Source organism: Typopeltis vanoorti, chromosome 21 (assembly GCF_054136105.1).
Source record: "Typopeltis vanoorti isolate ZY-2024b chromosome 21, IOZ_Tvanoo_1.0, whole genome shotgun sequence".
Taxonomy (NCBI): Eukaryota; Metazoa; Arthropoda; class Arachnida; order Uropygi; family Thelyphonidae; genus Typopeltis; species Typopeltis vanoorti.
The window spans coordinates 61,816,885-61,837,366 of record NC_143569.1 but is presented as its reverse complement, the minus strand read 5'-3'; the positions used below and the strand labels follow the sequence as shown (position 1 = coordinate 61,837,366).

The window sequence follows — 20,482 nt, the reverse complement described above, 5'->3', positions numbered from 1 at the left end:
AAGCTGGGAGTGACAATATACAGGCTGAACTACTTAAAGCAGATATAAACACTACTGTTTAAATGCTACACCTGCTATTTAATCAAATATGGGAAAAGGAGGAATGGCCAGAAGACTGGAATATAGGATATTCCAGTCTTCTGGAATATCCTATACAGGACTCCTGGTGAAACTGCCAAAAAAAAAAAGGGTGATATAACACTTTGTAAAAATTGGAGAGGGATTTCACTTCTAAATGTTGTAAGTAAAGTATTTACTAGAATTTTGCTAGAAAGAATGAAACAAGAAATTGAAACTAAACTGGGGAAAGAACAGGCTGGTTTCAGGCCAAACAGATATTGTATTGATCAGATAATAACATTAAGAATAATTGTTGAGCAGTCAATAGAGTAGCAGAGTAGCCTATATTTGGGATTCATCGACTTCAAATGTGCATTTGATAGCATAGACAGAAAGACTATATGGAAGTTAATGAAGCACTACAGGATTCCTCAGAAAATCATAAATATAACAAAGAAAACTCATGAAAAATACAAAATCTAAATAATAAATAATGGCAAACTATCAGAACCATTTGCAACAAACACAGGAGCAAGTCAAGGATGTATACTCTCCCCCAACCATCTTCCTGATTGTCATTGACTCGGTGATGAGGAAAACATCTGAAGAAAGAATTGGCATTCAATGGGGATCGTCAAATGAAATCAGTGACCTGGATTTTGCAAACGATATATGCCTTTAAACCAGGAAATAAATAAATCATAACAAGGGCAAAGTAATGAAGATAAACCCCAAAACAAGAATTAGTTTTTGAAATACTAGAAAACACTGGAACAGGTAGATAACTTTATCTACCTGGGATCAGTGATCAGCACACAAGGAGGAACCAAACAGGACATACAAAATAGAATCCAGAAAGCACAGATTGCATTCAATATGATGAAGAAAATTTGGGGGTCCAAAGAAATAAAATCAAAAAACCAAAATTAGGCTATTCAACACTAATGTTAAACCAGTTTTACTATACGGAGCTGAGACATCGTCACTAGCGAAGGAAAACATAAATAAAATACAGGTCTACATAAACAAATGCTTGAGGAAGATACTAGGAATATACTGGCCAAATAAAATAACAAACATAGAACTTTGGGAGAGAACAGGTCAAACCAGCATCAGAAATGAAATCACTAAAAAAAATGGAACTGGATAGGTCATACAATCAGGAACCTAGATAAAGAAATAGCCAAAATTGCACTAGAATGGAATCCCCAAGGCAAGAGGAAAAGAGGTAGACCCAGGATAACATGGAGAAGAGAATTAGAAATAGAGGCAAGACAGCTGGGATATTCCTGGAAAGAGATCAAAAAAGAAGCATTGAATAGAGTCAAATGGAAGACAATGGTTCAGGCCCTATGCTCCGCAGGGAGCAAAGAGGTTAGGTAAGGTAAGGTCTGTGCCTATACAATATGCTATTAAGTTTTCTGAACCATTGTAGCATCATTAATGTGAAATGAATATTGTGGAACTTTTAAAGAAGCATATTTTTTTTTTGTTTTCTAATGTGCTAGACTGAGTGCAGATTTCCAAAGACAGGTTAGGAAAGATAAGGAACAACATCTAAACAAAAGATGCAAGGAAATTGAAGAAAGCAATATTATGGGGATCTGTTTAGAAAAATAAATGATGTTACAGGGAAGTTTATCCCTAGATTAGGAGTTATAAAAAGTAATTCAGGTAAATGTCTGATGAAAGAAGAAATAGTAAAAAAAAAAAAAAAGAAGATGGAAAGAGTATGTAGAGAATTTGTTGAGGAACCCATGATAATGAAAAGTGAAGTGATATTAGCAATGGAACAGCTGCCAAAAGGTAAAGCTCCTGGAGCTGATGGTATGTCAGCGGAATTATTGAGAACAGCTGGGGATGAAGCAGTGAATATATTGAGTGAAATTTGTCAACAGGTTTGGAAGAAAATATACTGTCCTAGAGATTGGAAAACATTCATCCTAATCAAATGCCAGAGATTCTGAGAATTATAGAACCATCGCTTTACTTTCACATACAAGTAAAGTTATGCTGAAAGTGATCCAACAAAGGTTGGAGCCATATGTGAATAGAGAAATGGCAAAAGAACAGGCAGGCTTTAGGAGAGGTAAGAGTAACTAGAGACTAAATAGCACACATGATATGGATTAGGAAAGAACAAGAGAATTTCAGATACAGGTGTCCTTCGCTTTACGCAATTAATTGGTTATATGAAATAATCGCATAACATGAAATCCTGCAAAGTGAGTTGAAATTGTGTAAAGTAAAGGCAGCTTGAGATTATGGAATCCATGTTGCATCTTGAAATGTTCAAACCACCCAGCACTTGCAGCAAAAGATTGCACTTTAGGATGAGGATCTATAGCATTCAAATCATCAAACAAATTTTTCGCTTTAGCCTGGATAATCAAAGTGGATAACAGAACAGCACATTGATTTTCATGTTCAATCCAATGGGCCAACATCCTTTGCAATTTCTCGTGCCCTTATCTGTGTTCTCTTAGTTGTTGACATTCTCGTCACACTTTTACAACTTTCTTTTATTTTCTCTGCTTGATTTCTTATTGTTCTTAAAGTTGATTCTGAAATTCCTGTAACTCTCACTATGTCGACTGTGCGCTCATTACGTTCATACCTCTTTATTACTTCTAATTTTTACTCCAGTGTTATAGCTTTTCTCTGTTTTTCAGTCTTAGAAGTATTTTGATCACAATTACCTCTTTTTTCCATAATGTTTGCATTGCAGAAGACTCTAACAATGGAGCTTACTAGTTCTACACCTTCTGTGAGACTGACATGCAGCACGATGTCAGTCTCACAGAAGTCTCACCACTTTTCCTTGTCAAAGCGGTGCATGCACAAAGTCACGTGACTAAGCACAGAGTGACTGCGAAATTGCTACCAGTTGCGATTTTTTAAATTAACTTTTTAAAATCACTTTATAGTGAAAACACGTAAAGTGAGATCACGTATAACATGGAGATACCGGTATTGTGTGGATCACAACAGACTGTGGATTGTAATGCGACTAATTCTCTTGATAAGAGAGCTGTATGACAACCAAGAAGCTTCAGTAAAAACAGTCTTTGAAGAAACAGACAGTGTTTGAATGGAAAAAGGGGTGCGGCAGGGTTGTATACTGTCACCCTACCTTTTTAATATTTACAGTGAACATGTTATGAGAATGGCCGATTTAGACAAAGATCCAGCTGGAAATAAGATTGGTGGCAGGAAAATAAATAATTTAAGATATACAGATGATACAACCCTCATAGCAGAAACTAAGGAAGATCTGGAGTGGTTGATACTATTGGTGACGACAGAAAGTAACAAAGCCAGGCTTAATTTAAACATCAGCAAAACAAAAGTGATGGCAATTTAAATGAATTTATAATAGAGAAAGATAAAATAGAAATTGTTGAAAGTTATGATTTACTGGGGTCCAGAATCAGAAATAATGGTAAATGAAGATGAAATTAAAAGAAGAATAGTCATAGGAAAAAAAAGCAATGTTAAAACTGACAAAAATTATGAAAGGAAGAGGTGTAAGGCCACAAAAGTTAGAATTGTCAAAGCAATCATATTTCCAGAGTGATGTGTGGATGTGAATGCTGGATTATTAAGAAGAAAGATAGAAAGCGAATTGATTTATTTGAATTATGGGTATGGAGGAAACTATTAAGAATCTCATGGACTGCAAGAATGACCAATAAGAAAGAAAGCTTTAGAGAATATAAAGACAGAATGCTCCTTCGAGGGGATAATCACTAAACAGAAGTTGATGTACTTTGGACATATTGTGTGAGCAGAAATCATTGGAAAAGGAAGTTATGTGAGAGAAGATTGAGGGAATCAGAAGAAGAGGAAGACCACAAAAAGTGTTGGATGGACAACATAAAAGAATTTACCAACTTGAACTTATAATTACTGAAAGAAAGGATAAGAGGCCAAGTAAGATGGAGAGCCTTTGTTCACAAGATCACCAAGAGTCAAAAATGATTGGATGGCACATAACAAGAACAACAATGTGGCTTCCACCCATGAAAGGTTTATTTACGGGTAGACTTAAGTAGGGACTATATAAGAGATCTTGGGATGATGGTGGATAAGGATCTAAAATTTAGAGGACACAGTGCCAAAATTGTGTATGACAAAAGGACATCCCCTAGATGAGTCTCTGACTCCATGGGGTCTTAGGGTAATATAATTATAATAATAAGGATATATAAGACTAAGGACTATATACAAGTTGCTCAGGCATGAAGATACTTCATGTGCAAACTTTGTTTCTTACACTTGGATAAAGGATTAAACCAAAAATATAAAAATGCAAAGCACATCACCCTGCAGACATGTATAATGCTATGCATTAAATGAAGGTCACTACCCAGACTGGTTTTGACCTTTATTGAGGTGCTGTTTAAGTAAAGACCTCTCTAAACATTAGGTGGTCCTCCAGACCACTCCCTACGAGTGACTGAAGGACCATCCAACTCAGCAGTGGCTCCACTCAGTGAGAGGCTCATCCCACCACCAAGCAGAGCCATAATCTCAGCAGTGGTCCCACTGAGAGACAGGCAAAAACCTACCCCCGAGCAGAGCCATAATCTCAGTGGGTAAAGGTGGCCCCACTCAGAGACAGACAAAACCTACCCCCGAGCAGAGCCATAATCTCAGTGGCAGCCCCACTCAGAGACAGACAAAAACCTACCCACAAACAGAGCCTCTCACATCTCAGAGAAAGCAACCACTTCTGCACAAAAGCACATCAGTGGGAGCCAGACCCAGAGATGGTGTTATTAAGGTGGAAGTAATGCAGAAGTCATATCACCATATACCAGTTGTCAAAAGGTGTCAACACCTTATTATTAAAATTCTCTAGATTAGAGATAGTTAATGGAAGTTTTTCACTTGGCAATGCTACTAATTATAATATATTTGGTTTAATTTGATTTAATCCTTTATCCAAGTGTAAGCAAACGAAGTTTACCCCTGAAGTATTTTCAGGACTGGGACAACTCGTGGTAAAGGTAGTATAAGTTCTGATCACTTGCCTTAGTATCCCATAATGCAAAGCACATCTCCTTATGGACATATATAATACTATGCATTAAGGGAAGGATCACTACCCAGACCGGTTTCGACAAAAATAGCCAAACTCATGAAGTCTTTCAACGTCAGAATTGCTCTCAAACCTGTCAAAACTATACGCCACATTTTAAGATCTCCTAAGGACGTTAATGCCTTCTTCAAATATGCAGGTGTATACAACACCCCATGTTCCTGTGGATCAAATTACATATGCCAAACATCAAGAAGCCTGGAAATTTGAAAAAAAAGAACATATAGGGGACGTGAACAACAACAGAACAGACACTTCAGGATTAGCCCATCACTTCTCGATCTCTAACCAAACCATTGATTGGGATAACAGCTCCATGCCTTATATAGAAGAAGATTTTCGATGTAGAAGAAGCCGCAGTTGTACTCCGTTTCGGGAGATAATCTAAACAGAAATCAAGGAATGATTCTGAAAGACATCTGGAAAAGCCTAATAATTTCACTTAGCTTACCAGAATTTCGTTTCGCTAAAAACTATACAACGCGCTCAATAAACAATGACTGAGACACCATGCTCCATGCTTATGATGTTACACGTCAGTTTTAATTTAAATTTATTTGATTGTGTTTTTTTTTTTTTTTTACTAGTAAATGTTATTGTACCGTCATACTTGTCCTGAAGAAGTCAGACAGAACAGCTGGTGAAACTCGTCGACAATTTGTGTATATCTTTAATTAATATATGGTCAACGAATAAAACCAAGAATAAAAGACCGAAGTACTTTTATATTAGTTCTGTTGATGTAATTTTATTGTCTCTGTTATTTTACATAATTCTTTGTCTTTGATACCTGAAGAAGTTAAATTTTGTTCAACGAAACTAGTAGTATCTCAGCATTAAACTTTATTCTTTTTATTCTCGGTATTATAGTCATTCAAACTAATTTTTTCATATATATATATATATATATGTTTCAATTTAATGTTAGTGGTAAATTTAAACTTAGTAATTTCTGATGATGTGATGAGATACTCATCATAAAATATTAGTGAGTTATACACTCATGAGCAGTTGAATTAGAGGTACCTGCTGTGTTGGCGAAATGGTGCTGTGGTCACCTCGGTGAATGGAATAGTGCCACGTGACACATGACGGGGATGTCGTCAGACCTTGTACTGACCGTCTGAGTAATAGTCGAGCACAGAATGGGGAAGACTCGAGATCTCAGAGAATTCTATCGCGGCCAGATAGTCAGAGCCAAATGTATGGGACACTCCATCTCCGAGGTTGTGCAGGCACTGGGCTTTTCACGGGCCACTGTCTCAAGAGTGTACCGTGAGTACATGGAATTGGGTAAAACCACAGCTGCCAGGGAAAACTGCCGTGGTGTAAAATGTGTCAATGACAGGGGACGATGTCGGCTAGCTCGGATGGTAACAGCGGATAGACGGGCCACAGTGCAGCAGATCACTTGCCAATTCAATGCTGGACAACAACGACATGTGAGCAGCCACACCATCCAGAACAATCTCCTCGCTATGGGGTACAGAAGCCACCGCCTGACTAGGGTACCTCTGCTCACTGCACGTCACAAGGCACAACGATTAGCACAGACACAGGAACACCGCCAATGGACCCGCAACGCATAGAAAAAGGCCACCTGGATTGATGAGTAGAGGTACACATCGGTACACACCGATGGTAGGGGACGAGTGAACATGAAGCAATGGATCCCTCGTGCCAACAGGTACAGTTCAGGCTGGTAGTGTTGGTGGTATCCTCATATGGGGACTGTTTATGTGGGATGAAATGGGTCCCCTGGTACATCTACCATCGTTCCTCACCGGTGAACGATACAGGGACCTGCTGTCAGATCATGTGCACCCATTTCTGTACCTACAGCAAGACAATGCACCGGCCCACCGCTCCCGAATTGTGGCTGAGTGGGTGGATGAACACTCCATGGTCATGAGGATGCTTGGCTGGCCCCAAGGTCCCCTGACCTCAATCCTATTGAACACATCTGGGATGCTGTCGAGAGAATTATACATGCCCTGGACCCTGCTCTGACATCTCCGTGCATTGTTGGAGGCTGTGCAGGCAGTCATGGATCAGTTTGGCTCCCCAACGCTTCTGGTGCCTTGTGGAGTCCATGCCACACCGCCATCATCAAAGCGAAAGGGGATGCTACCCGCTACTAGGCAGGTATCTCTAATTCAACTGTTCATGAGTGTATAAAATTCTTTATTTCACTATGTAATTTACCATGTATAGTCATCAGTAATTAAGTAATCTATAAAAAGAAATTAATGCTGTCTTTTTATTCTAAAAGTCTTTAAGCATTACCAAATTTAGAATCAGAAATAGCAATTTTTAAAAAGTAAGAAAATCAAGCAAAAAAAAAAGTAAGAAGCATGTAGACTGCACTTTAAATGCAATTTTTTTTATGATAGTGTGGTTCTTCATAGTCTACTATGTCTGTCAATATATATATTTGTTGAATGGAAGGGAAAAGAATGTTTTTTTCTCTCTTTTTTTAAGACAAGCCTTTATAAGGAGCTATACAAGTTCATCCACAGCAGGCTTTTACATATACCCATGCCCACAATGGCACTCTAACCCATGATCTGTTTGTGGGGGAACAGGTGTGTTTTCTATTTCATTCAGTCAATAAAGCCAACAATGAGAAAACACCTTGCCACCTCTGTCTGAGACTCCTAACTTACATTCACTTCAGATGTCCTTATAGCCATTCTTCATGTCCTATGATGAGACCTGAATCATTGGGTTCCAATCAAAGAGCATTATTAGTACTGACTATGCTAAGAAGACAATCAGAATGAGCATATAATCACAGTATATATTTACATTAATTTATTAATATAGATATGTGGATTCCATCCATAATTAGACTGTCAACCTATATATTAGCATATTAGCAGTATGAGTGGGCTAAGGATGAGAAAATTTGGAAACCCTGTTCTAGATATCAAACACAGAACTTTTTCAAGCCATTTCAAGTTTCAATATGTATAATAGTGGTCCCACACTGGGCAATGAATTTCATCTACAATATAAAACTATCCACAGCCATGGTGAGATTCAAAGCTATGATTCAAAGGATGCGTTATTATTTCACTATTTAAACAGTAAGACTTGACCACATTTTTAACTGGTTAGAAAATTAACACCCAATGTTTATGGGTGAATGCTATAATTATTGCAGCTTACTAAACATTCAGCAGCTCTCAAAACATTTAATTTTATAATTTAAATGTAGCCCATACTTACTTTGAGGTTCGGATGAATGAAGCAGCTGTTCTAATGGTGTAAAACCAGATGCAGGAATTTCAGCCAATGATAAGGGCTATAAAATATAAATTGCATGATGATAAATTTCTCAACTACAGTGACTAACAATAAAGTTTATTCCAAACATAATGGAATTATATCTGATGTAAATATTAAAAATATTCAGAAAGATATGATTAATGCATTATTTTTAATTAGCAAAACTGCAAAAAATATTTGAATTTTCAGTTATGTTGAACATTACAATGAATGATCAAATGACATTAAAAATCTCATTTAATACTGTAGCTGCTACTTTCTGATCATTCCAATCATATCTTGATAGTTCAGAATGTAACAATTGTAACTGTCCATTTCAATACAGAGTTTTAACATTCCAAATTCAGATTATAATATAATCTCTCAATTTCAGTTTTTTTTTTTCCCCTCTCATAATCTTCTACATTTCATATGGTCATAGTGATATCATATGTAAGTCAGCACAGAACTTCTAATTTTTGCTTCCTTAAGTGACATGGGAAAATTAGGCAGACATTTCCCATATTTCCCAGTGAATAGGTTTAAGAAGATGTATGATAGGTATTGTGCTGATGGATAGAGTGGGTCTCCTGCAATGAGTCTTTCAACTCCATGGAGTGTCATATAAATAATAATAAAATAATAATCCTCTCCTGTCATTGCCTCTATCTTTAATTGAGCACAGAGGAATGTCCTTCGTGCCCTAGCATGAAGGACATGCTTCATTTGTTCTGCCTGATACCATCCCATCCCACCAGCAATAAAGCAACTAGTAAGTATGGGGGGGGGGAGGAGGAAGGCACACAAGTTAAGAATTAACAATAGGCTAATGGTATCACTGCTCTTCCAACACTATGTATAAGTGCTTCAGTATTGTAGTGATATCTGACCTTCTGAGTAAGTTCCTTAATTCTTTTGTTTCCTAGAACTTTACTTCACCTTCAGTCAAAAAGTTTTATAAAGGTTCCTTACACTATAAGGAACTTTTATAAAGGAACCAGCTGAAATGCCTATATTGCAATGTTCCCTCAAATGATGAAGGAAACTTGTTTCTATAGTGTCATATTCCTACAGGAGGAGGAGGAGGAGGAGAACACAGTATTGCATTCCAAATACACAAGAAATACTTTATTAAATTTAAGCCAGTTAAAAGTAGAATAACAATAATGAGATTTAAAGGGAAATTGTAAAGCAGGTGTATACGTCTATACCAATTTGGACTACTCTTCTAAATTGTTGTTTCTGTCATCTGGAATTCCTTCCAATCAAAACTTCACTTTATGCTAGAAATGGAATCATAATTGCTTCCTTTTCTAGACCTTCTCATAGTTAGACAACCTGATGAAAGTCTCTGTTCTCAGACAGTTTTCCGTCTACAGAAAGAAAACTATCACTAGATGATGTATCAATTCTCAATCTATCATTATTCTATCTAAAATCCAGGCATAATCAAAAACTCAAATCCTCTATGCTCACACATCTCTCTTTTACAGAAGTACTTTTATCACAAGAGTCGAATTTCATTAAACGTGTCATTCTAATGATTATGACATCTGTCTCATAGAAAGGATAATGAGAAACTTCAATCACCATTCTCTACCTCCTCAAGATGATGTTCACACATTGTTTATTACTTATATCTCCTTTTGCTTTGTTATTTTCCAGCATTTTCCTAATGACAAGCTAGATCCACTGTCCAATACAAGAATTTATCATGTAACTTGCTCTTATGACCCTTCATACATGCTAAAGCAAGTAACAGGAATGATTTGGCCAGTATTTGTATGGAAGACCGACAATACATCACATATCCTAGAGTCTAAGTCTGGCCTTGATTAGGAAACCACAAAAGAAATGTCTTAAACAGATTTTACAACTGTGAAGTTCTAGTTACCCCCAGAAACTGAATTTAAATATGAATAATTGTCTTAGGCATTCTCTTGGGAAATTATTCTGTTAAACATTCTGATTAATTTCTGTTTTTAATCAATTAATAACCTATTAACACTAACGGAATTTTAGATTTAGATTGCCACCTATCAAGCCAAGCAAATCACATCACATCACATCACATGCCTTAATATTATATTTAAATTTAAAGATTCTATTCTGCTCTGCTTATTTTAATATAATGTAATTTATCATTACACAGAAGATGGCCTTGATACTAGGATATATTTTACCTCTAATAAGTATTACTTAAGAATTTTATTCATTTTTATTATTTCAGTATATAATTAAGTTAATATTGGTTGATACATAATAGACTGGAAAAACCAATCAGCATTAGTGTAATACTGATGCCTTTTATGAGTGTAATATCATGATTTATGAAATCATGATATTACACTATACCAAATCAGATGAGCACATGATTCACTGTGCAAGAGCAGCTGGAATAGCCATACTATGGCAAAATGGAGCACTAGAAATTCAGTGATAAACTCATGGGTCTGGATACTTTTAGAAGGCAGATACCTTTTGAATAAATGCACAATAAAAACTAATGTTTAAAAAAAAAAACTTATTTTTAGGAGTCCATTCCTTTCAATATTAAGGCAAAAGATGGCCTTAATACTACTAGGCTCAATATATTTTACCTCTAATAAGTATTACTTAAGAATTTTATCCATTTTATTATTTCAATATATAATTAAATGAATACTGGCTGATACATAATATACAGTAAAAATGAATGTACTGGGTTTAATTATTTCTTTCTTTGAGCAGTGTGTTATGTTGTTTTGTTAATGCATCTTTCCTTTTTTAACTTTGGTAGAAGATATCAAATGAAATTGTATCTGCTACTATTTGAATTACTTGTTCAACAGAACCTCCATCATTTTTTTATCCTTTAATTGTAGTTTAATATCTTTTTTTTATACTGTTAACTGTATCTAGCTATTTTCTTTTATACTTTAGTGTATCTTTGTTGCCTCTGTACCTTTACCCTAGAAAAGATATATTTGAAATTCATATTTTATTAGACATCACATCTCTGTAAATACATGATTCAGTGATTTTTACTTAGCAAACAGAAATTTTCTTTCCCTTGAGCATAAGGGACTTCTACAAGCATTGTCTATACTCAACGCTCTACCACCAGTTACAACTAACAATTGGTTGAAAATATGCACTTATCTGGTGGCAGTTGTAGACATTAATAGGTCTGTCTTCTCTATCATACACAGTCTTCAGAGTACATCAAATATTTTGATGCAGCAGCAGACTCTCAAGCAAAATTATAACCTTGTATAGTAAATACTACATTGATGATACCGGACTGTTTGGCCACAAAATATAAAAGAATTGATCAACCTTCCTACATTTCTAATAAATGTCACTTAAAATCAGGTTTGGCATCAAAAAGAACAATACAACCATCCATTTCTTAGATGTCATAATCACAAGATAACAGAGAGTGGTATCTCATCAGGAACTTGAATAAATATTACACAAAGGCATCACCATAATTTTTCCTCTCACTGTCCTAGTCAAAATCTCAGAATCATTAGCACACTCAAGCACCAAGCAACATGAATGCAACACAAAGGAGAGGAAAATAACCTAGCTTCTTATAGAAACAGCTCATCCAACAATGGATACTCCTCTAAAAAGTTCTATACAACCCATTATACATAGAAAAATCATTAAAATCCAAAGAAAAACAAATCACAGAACCAGTAGTTGTAAGATATATAGATTATTTCCAATAGTAAGTTCTCATTCTTAAAAGATTCAATTATAAAAGTTAGCTATAAATCTTCACCTCAAATTCTCAATTAAGATAAAAAGCATCCCTTTCAAAAATACTGTAGTGTCTACAAAATCTGCTTTACAAAGGCCAAATTCATTCAAAGTTTTAAGATATGAGAGGGAGAACAAGATCTGACTAGAAGTAAAATAATAATAAACGACAAAATTTTAGAACAAGTTAATTCTTTTACATATTTAGGATGCATTATTACATGCAAGATAAAAAAGAACATAAATTTGAAAATGAGAAAATACCTAAAAATAATAGGTGTAATAAATTTGGTGCTTAACCTGGTACAAAAACAGACTTGAATAAAAGTTCATACTGTTCATAAGCTTTACAACACTATAAATGAAACTGGGACAACAGAACAAAAAAGACAGGCAAAGATTATATATAGCAGCTGAAATGAAATTTATTGATCATACAAGAAATTAATAAATAATGCAAGAATCAAACTAGGAATCAATAATAGAGAAATAAAGAAATATAAATATAATTGGATGGAGTATGTTAAAATAATGCAAATAGAAATATTACCCAACAAAGTTTTTCATTATAAACCATCAGGAAAAGAAGACTAGGATGTCCATTGAAGAGACTTGCTGATGGCTTCTGAAACAGGAACAAATCATAACAGGTCTAAATCCTTGAAGTTCATGATGATCATCAGAGACCTCTAGGGAGTCAGAGATTCATTGACAGAGGCCACACATCACTCACACCAGCTGCCATACCTTCTCTTAAATTTTTCATGTTAGATGCACTCACCACTTCAAGCAGGCAAACTGTTCTGTTCACAGCTGTGGAGAAAAATCTATATCTCACCCCTTTCTTAATGGCACACAAACTTAATTTTCACGGATGGGCCCTTCGTCTTCTCACCACTTTCCATATAATGAAAAATATCATCCACCAATATCCTACACCACCTTTCAGAAGCTCAAAGGATTATATCACCTTTATAATTCTTCTTTGTTCCCTTTCTGTAGTTTCTTTATCCCCTCAGAATCCAAGAAACCAAATCTGTGTACGTTTATGTGTAGTTAATGCTCATTTCAGCATCACAATTATCCTCTGTGTGATAGTTTTGAAATGTGACCTTTGAACTTCAAGTTCCTATCCACCATAACTCCAAGATCTCTAATCTCATCAGTTTCTCCAAGCATAATTCCATCAATATTATTATTATTATTACTTGACACCTTCAAGGAGTCCAAAGACTCATCGAGGGAGGGCACCCTCTACAACTCTCCACCTCCACCACTCAATCCACCAACTACAGCAAACACATCATCTACACCAACAGCATCTACTGCCCACCACTAGTATTTTCACAGACAATCACAAACATCCATGCCTATGGTGGGATTCGAACATGCAGCCATTCGGCTGGAGAACGGATATGCTAACTACTCGGCCAACCAGGCTGGCTATATTGGAAATCTCATTACATCCAAGTACATAACTTTACACTTCCTAACTGAATTGACAGCCATTATCATTCTGTTCACAGTTACAGCTTATTCAAATCATTCTGTATGAGTACTGCATATCAGTAGCATCTCTGAATGTCTTGTATATCTGTGCATTATCAGCAAAGAATTGAACAGATATACAAGACATTCAGAGATGCTACTGATATTTTAAGTCCCAGGGATCTGTCCTTGGACCATTAATATACAGATTCAGCATTAATGGTCCAAGGACAGATCCCTGGGACTTAAAATCTGGCAGATTCACCCACAACCAATATACCACTTTTTGATACCTGACCAAGTCAATCTATTCCGTATCCTCCCAAATTTATACAACAGCCTTTCATGTGGTATCCTATCAAATGCCTTATCAAAATAGAAAAATAATATAATGTATCCATTCCCTTTATCCAACCCAACCATAATATTATTATAAAATATGAGAATTTCCTCAGACATGACTGCCCTTTAAGTAAACTCACGCTATACCCTGAAAACTATAGCTTGTCTTTTAGCCATTTCTGTAAGTCCTTATGAGCTTCTATAAAATCTCCACCACCACACCAGAGATACCGATAGGTCGGTAATTAGGCAAATCAGTTTTTGACCATTTCGAAACAATCTTCATAGCCATGTGAAATACACATTTAACAAACCTTAAAATGATACTTCAAATTAATTTGGAGCTCTTATATTCTTACATATTGATGTATTTTTTTTTCTAGTTGTCAACACATTTAGAGAATAAACATTATTACTATTATTGCAATGGTATCTCCATAGAGTCCAAAGACTCTGCAGGACACCAAACTATACATAAAATATCTATCACACCTCTCCTGGAATGTATTGACCAAAAAACATTCATAACAGACACTGGCAACTCCCTTCTACTCATTAGCAAAACTCACCACTCTCTAAGCAAAACATAATCCTCACACTCTTGTTAACCATATTCTTACTTAATTTTCAGGGATGAGCCTTTGTTCTCCCTCCCTCTTCTAGTCAAGTGCTAAAATTCCTATGCATCAATCCTACAAAATCCTTTTAATAACTTAAACATTTGTATCATATTACCTGTTTTCTGCCTATTAACTGACTTTTGTAACCCCATAAATCCACAATCTATTGTCATAAGGAGCATTCCACAAGCCACTCGCCATCTTGATCACTTACCTCTAGATACTCTCCACCACTTCCTCATCCCCAAGAAACTGAGGAGATCTGACCTGAGAAAAGTAAACTTCCTTATCTCTGCTTATGAGTGTACTCTTCAATAACAAGTAATTCTATGAGCTACCTTGGCCACCTAAGCAATATGCCTCTGAACTTAACCAATATTCCCAAATTCCTAACTTCATCAACTTCCTGGAGTACAGTTCTATAAATGTGATAAACTGTTTGTAATCTTGTCATCCCAAAATGCATAGCTTTCCACTTTTCCACATTAAACTGGTATCCATTATCTTTTGCCTATACTGCCAGCCTATTTAAACCATCCTGAAAGCTCTCTACATCACTTTCATGAACTATTACTTGTAGGTAGCTACTCAACTGCTCTGGATTCTACTCTTCCAAATACTACTCTTTGAGATCTTTCCATCAGCTATCCACATCACCAGTCTCATATTCATCCTCATTTATTCTAATTTGTGCAACAGAGTTCCATGTGCTATCCTGTCAAATACCTTTGCAACATCCAGCAGCAAGAACATTGTGTAGCCATTTCCCCTTGTCCATCACTCTATTATAAAAAGTTAGTAAATTACTAAGGCAGATGTACTCATCACAAATCCATGCTACCTCCATAGAGTATCATATTCTTATCTGCTCATTCTTCGACCAACTTTTCCGATACTTATCCCCCCCCTCCCACCCCAAGATATTGGTCTATAATTCATTACCACAATCTTGGGGTCTCCTTTATGCAATGAAACTATTTGGCCCTTGTTCCACTCCCTCAAGACTTTATAGCTAAGAGTTAAGTTAAACAGCCTAGTCAAAGGCAATGCAAATTCCTTGGGAAATTTTTTTTAAATATATAAGCTGACATCCCATCTGATCCTGTGGTTTTATTTATTTATTTTTATATTGAGCCCATACATGAGAGGTTGGTTAATCAACCTATAATACATTAGTACTATGCATGGGTAGTGGGTTGGGAAAGGAGAACTTGTTTACATTTGATTTAAATGACTGTTATTAGCATCAGGAGGAAGACTGTTCCACAATACAGCAGCTGCAAGGATGAAGGAGGAGGAAAGGAAACTTGTTCTGTGGAGCAGCACTAAGCTATTTCAGATGAACATTTCCCTGGAAATATTTGTAGAATACACATATTGCAGAAATCAAAGATATGTGCAAAAGTGGGGGGGGGGGTGAGTTCATAAGAGGTCATTAATCAGTCTAATTGCTCTTGTATTGATTAAAGCATTTCGAGAGAGCTTTAAGGGGTCCCACCCCATATATGAGAGCAGTAGTAGTAGTAGTATTCAATAGCTGGGCAGATTTGTGATTTGTCTAAGGTTAACAGCTGTTCAGGGGTGAAGTAACGTCTTGAGCGAAAGAGAAATCATAGTTTTTTTTTTTTTTTTTTTTCGAAGCTGAGGATGCAATGGTTGTGATGTTATCACAACCATTTTCTCTCAATAATTCTGGGAGAAAATGGTTGTTCATTTTTATGAGAAATAAGACAGAAATGGGTTTTATTAGCATTGAAATTTACGAGGTTATCTGAATCCCACTGGAGGATGGCTTGGATCAGAACTGAGGGCGGTGGCGGTTGATGTTCTGTAGGTTAAGATGAGTTGTGTAGAGTAAGGTTTATCAAATGAAAGGGAGGAGTGCAATATGTTGTCATCTGCAAAAACTGTGTATTGGGTTGGAGGTCAACTTAAGTAGGTCACTGATATATAGCAGGAAGAGAGGGTTGGTGAAAGGACAGAACCTTGTAGAACCCCAGCATTAGTTGAATGGTGAAAGGATAAGGAACCATTCACCACCACACAGAGTGCATCCAGACAGAAAGCTGGGCAATCCAACTACAGATGTCCTGAGACAGTCCAAACAATGGTAGTTTGCTTAGTAAGCCTTTGTGCCAAAGTCAGTCAAACGCCTTGGAGATATCATGTGCAATCACTTGAGATTCACCAAACTTCTCCATGGCATTTTTCCAGAGAGGTGACATATGTGAGCAGATCTCCTGTTGATCGGCAGTGATGGAGGGTTGTTTATTAGGTGGGTGCCTTCAAGGTAGTGTAGAAGTTGTGAATTGATGATTTTTTCCATTACTTTAGACAGCTGAGGTGAGTGAGATATGGCAGTAGTCGGATGCAGTGACGCCGCCCTTCTTGGGAATGCATTGAATATAGGCCAAATTCCAGGCTGTGGGATAGATACCAGTGGAGTAAGAGAGTATATAGAGGCAACATAGGAGTCAGTTCTAGTGCACAAACTTTCAGGACAACTGAAGGAATGCCATCACAGCCAGGAGACTTTTCTGTGTCTAATTTGGACATTCAGACAGTATTTTTCTGATCTCTTTCTGACAAAAGGATATAGGGGCATTGTATGTTGGGCAGCTGGAATGGTTGGGGACATTTACCATTGTCAGTTATGCATGTGTTGGAAGGAAAGTGTGACACCAGGAGATTGGCTTTTTCTGTAGGTGATGATGCAATAGATCCATCTGGGTATGATAGGGGGTGGGAATAGTGTTGGGCAGAAGTTATCACCAATTGCTTTGGCGAGAGACCAAAAGGCTCAGCTGCTGTTTGGACAGGCTTCCAGACAGGTTTCCTGCTGTTTGCTCTTTCAAATGTATTTTGGAACTTGAGTATAAGCTCTAAAGAAAGATGGAGTTCTTGATGAGCCAGTTATGGTATGTTTGGTTTTCCATTTGTACAGTCTTGGCACATCTTTTGGAGAACCAAGGTTTAGTTAGGGAATGACAGTTCAGAGTAGTGTGGGGAATGTATGTTTCCACGCCGGTGAGGATTACTTTGGTGATAAGTTCTGTGCATATGTTTGGGATGGAAGGTCAGAAGCAATAGTCCAACCTGGAATGAGGCATAGAAGTCATGGAGGCTGTCCTACTTGGCACTGTTATAATGCCAAACTACTCTTGTGAATTACCTAGCCCCTCCCCCTACATTCACTGTGTATTTGGAAGTGTTGTTGGCGAGGAAGAGATCTAGGGTGTTTGGGGAGTGGTTTGGGTTATTGGGTATTCTGGTTGGCATCTGAACAAGTTGTGTAAGGTTGTTAGTGATAGCAAATGTTTCAGCAGTGACAGCAAATATAGCAATATATGCATTGAGATTCTGAAATATCTTAAGTACTTCTATTTCAGCAACCTCTATCTATTTTCACATAATTTCCTGTCACATCAATATCCTCACTTGGATATTGATGTGAGATCTTTCACAAGAGAGATCCCTTGAAAGGTAGTCGCTCAGTGACTCAACTAATTTATCTGTTTCTGTCACCTCACTACCATCAGCCCTCGTTAATATTCATCCATATTAATTGTTCCTTTTACTGCTACACAATGAAAAGAATTTTTTGGGATTTCATTTGGTTATGCTTGGCTAATTTCTTTTCATAATATGAATTTGCCTTCCTTACCATGCTGGTCACCTTTCTAGCATTATACTAAATGCAAGCATTTCTGATCATGTCTTTCCTTGTATACCTTCTACAGCTTTTTCTTTTTTTTTCCCTTTGCTTCCTTCAGATACCTCTTGACCTATCTCCCATGTACTGCTTCAAGCTGCCTCCTAAGCTTGTCATAATCATGTGATCTGTAGTACCACATACACTCCTTTACAACCAAAAATTCCATTATATAGTGAAACCTGTGGAGTATTCATAACTATTTCGTCCTAAGTATCTGAGGATAAAGTGGGATTCCATTGTAAGCATGCGCTCTAATTGTAATAACTATACTGATGATGTCCAAAGATATGTAGGACGAAATATTTGCTTATTAAAAATTTAATTACTGTGGTTTACATGTGAATGTTTAGTTTTTGAAAATTCCATATTTTGCAACCTCCGATATCAAGACAGTTTAGTCATTTTCCCAACTTAGAGATAAAGTAGCCCCCTTCGTCATGGACAGATCTTCTGATCCTATAACATGCTCTTTCCAGCAGGTGAATAAATTCTGTTTCCCTCCCTCCACATTATTTTTTTTCTCTGTCCAATCTATGTCATCATAGTTGTAGTCACCTATTACTTGACATCCACTGCCTATAGTAGCATTAAGCTGAAAGTTCGTGCCAAGTGAAAGTACTAATTTTTTTTCTTGGCTATATTAAACTTTCCACCATAATTTCCACATTTTATTGTGCATCTCACTTTTTTGTAATAAAGTAACAAATTAACTGAATAAAGGAAATGACTACTCAGTGATACTATTGGACTCTGCAAAGGCATACCCAAATGGAATGCTGTTGTACAAACTGGAGCAAAATGAGGATGGATATGAATCTGGTGATTTAGATAAGAGGGTGGCAGATATCAAGAGCAGTCTGTTGGGGAACCACTTCCAGCAGATGTCTAGTGGAGTGCTGCAGTGCTCAGTATATGCTGCTATTTATACATCAATGATATAGGAAATTATCTAAAAGACGTATTCAGTTGTTTGTTGATGATACAGCTGGGAAGAGTGATAGTCAAGCATAACCAAGTCTAAGATCACAAGCTGTGTACAATACTGATGGAGCTGAACTACCAAAAATTGATGAGTTAAGGGATTTGGAGGTTATTGTGGACAGGGAGGTGGAATGAAAATATCACAAGCTGTTTACTGTATTGATGGCTGAAACACAAAGATTGATGAGGTAAGGGATTTAGGAATTACTGTGGACAGGAAGTTGAAGTTTAAAGAAAATATTGCAAAGGTGGCAAAACACAAAATGCAGCTGTTAAAGAATATACTGACAAGTAGGGATAAGAAGGTTATTATTATTCCTCTTTATATGGTCTTGGGGTGGGGCTGCTTAAGGGTCAAAGCTATATAAATGAGAGGAGACCTCCATATAGCCTTTAAAGGAATGCGGAGAACTGACCAGGGCTTCTGACCTAATGTCCAATCCTCACCTTCTCGTGGTGCACCCTGTTGGTTATCTACCTGAATACTGAATGAACAAAGATGGGTTGGCAATTTGGGATTTAGCCGACCAAATTGTATTCTTATTGGCTTAAACTAATATAGAAAATCATGGTACAACATGACAAAATTTCGTGCCAGCTGGGGAGTCGCCCGGTTAAACAAGGCCCCCCTTGTTTTCGCCAGTGAACCAGGGCAAACAGCAAAAAGTTAGCTACTGGAAGAAATCTGAAAACACACCCCCAACTCAACATCACCAGAGTTAAAGATAGGTATTATCACATAAGAAGCCTGAATAGCAAAGAAATGGAGCTAGCTGAGGAATTAGATAAGTACAAGATCTAATAATGGGTGACTGAAACAAAAAAGACAAAAACTGGTATGATCTTTCTGAGCAATAAATACAAAATGTTATATTCAGGCAATGACAATCAAGGAAAACAAGGAGTAGCCATAGCATTCAACACTAAATACAAGGCTAATCTTCTTGAATGGCAGGCATACTCAAATAGAGCGATGTGGGCAAATATCAAAATTGGGAACTGGACAATGAGACTTATTTGTGCCTATGGTCCCACAGAAGGTTCTACTAAGGTAGAAGTGGTGGAATTTTTTGAGGCTTTAGAGGAAGAAATTGACAAAATGAAAAAGGAAAAGTTGGTCCTTGTTGGGGATCTAAATAGCAGAGTAGGAAATGA

The 20,482-nt window shown here is 36.7% G+C and overlaps 1 protein-coding gene across 1 annotated transcript in view; it reads right to left on the bottom strand.

Annotated features, from left to right (window-relative positions):
* LOC150094899 (uncharacterized) overlaps positions 1-20,482 on the bottom strand; it is a 269,654-nt gene that overhangs the window by 31,748 nt on the left and 217,424 nt on the right. The window contains exon 18 of the mRNA XM_090411271.1: positions 8,396-8,471. Coding sequence (XP_090267397.1) covers positions 8,396-8,471 — 76 coding nt within the window. The remainder of the gene's footprint in view (positions 1-8,395; positions 8,472-20,482) is intronic.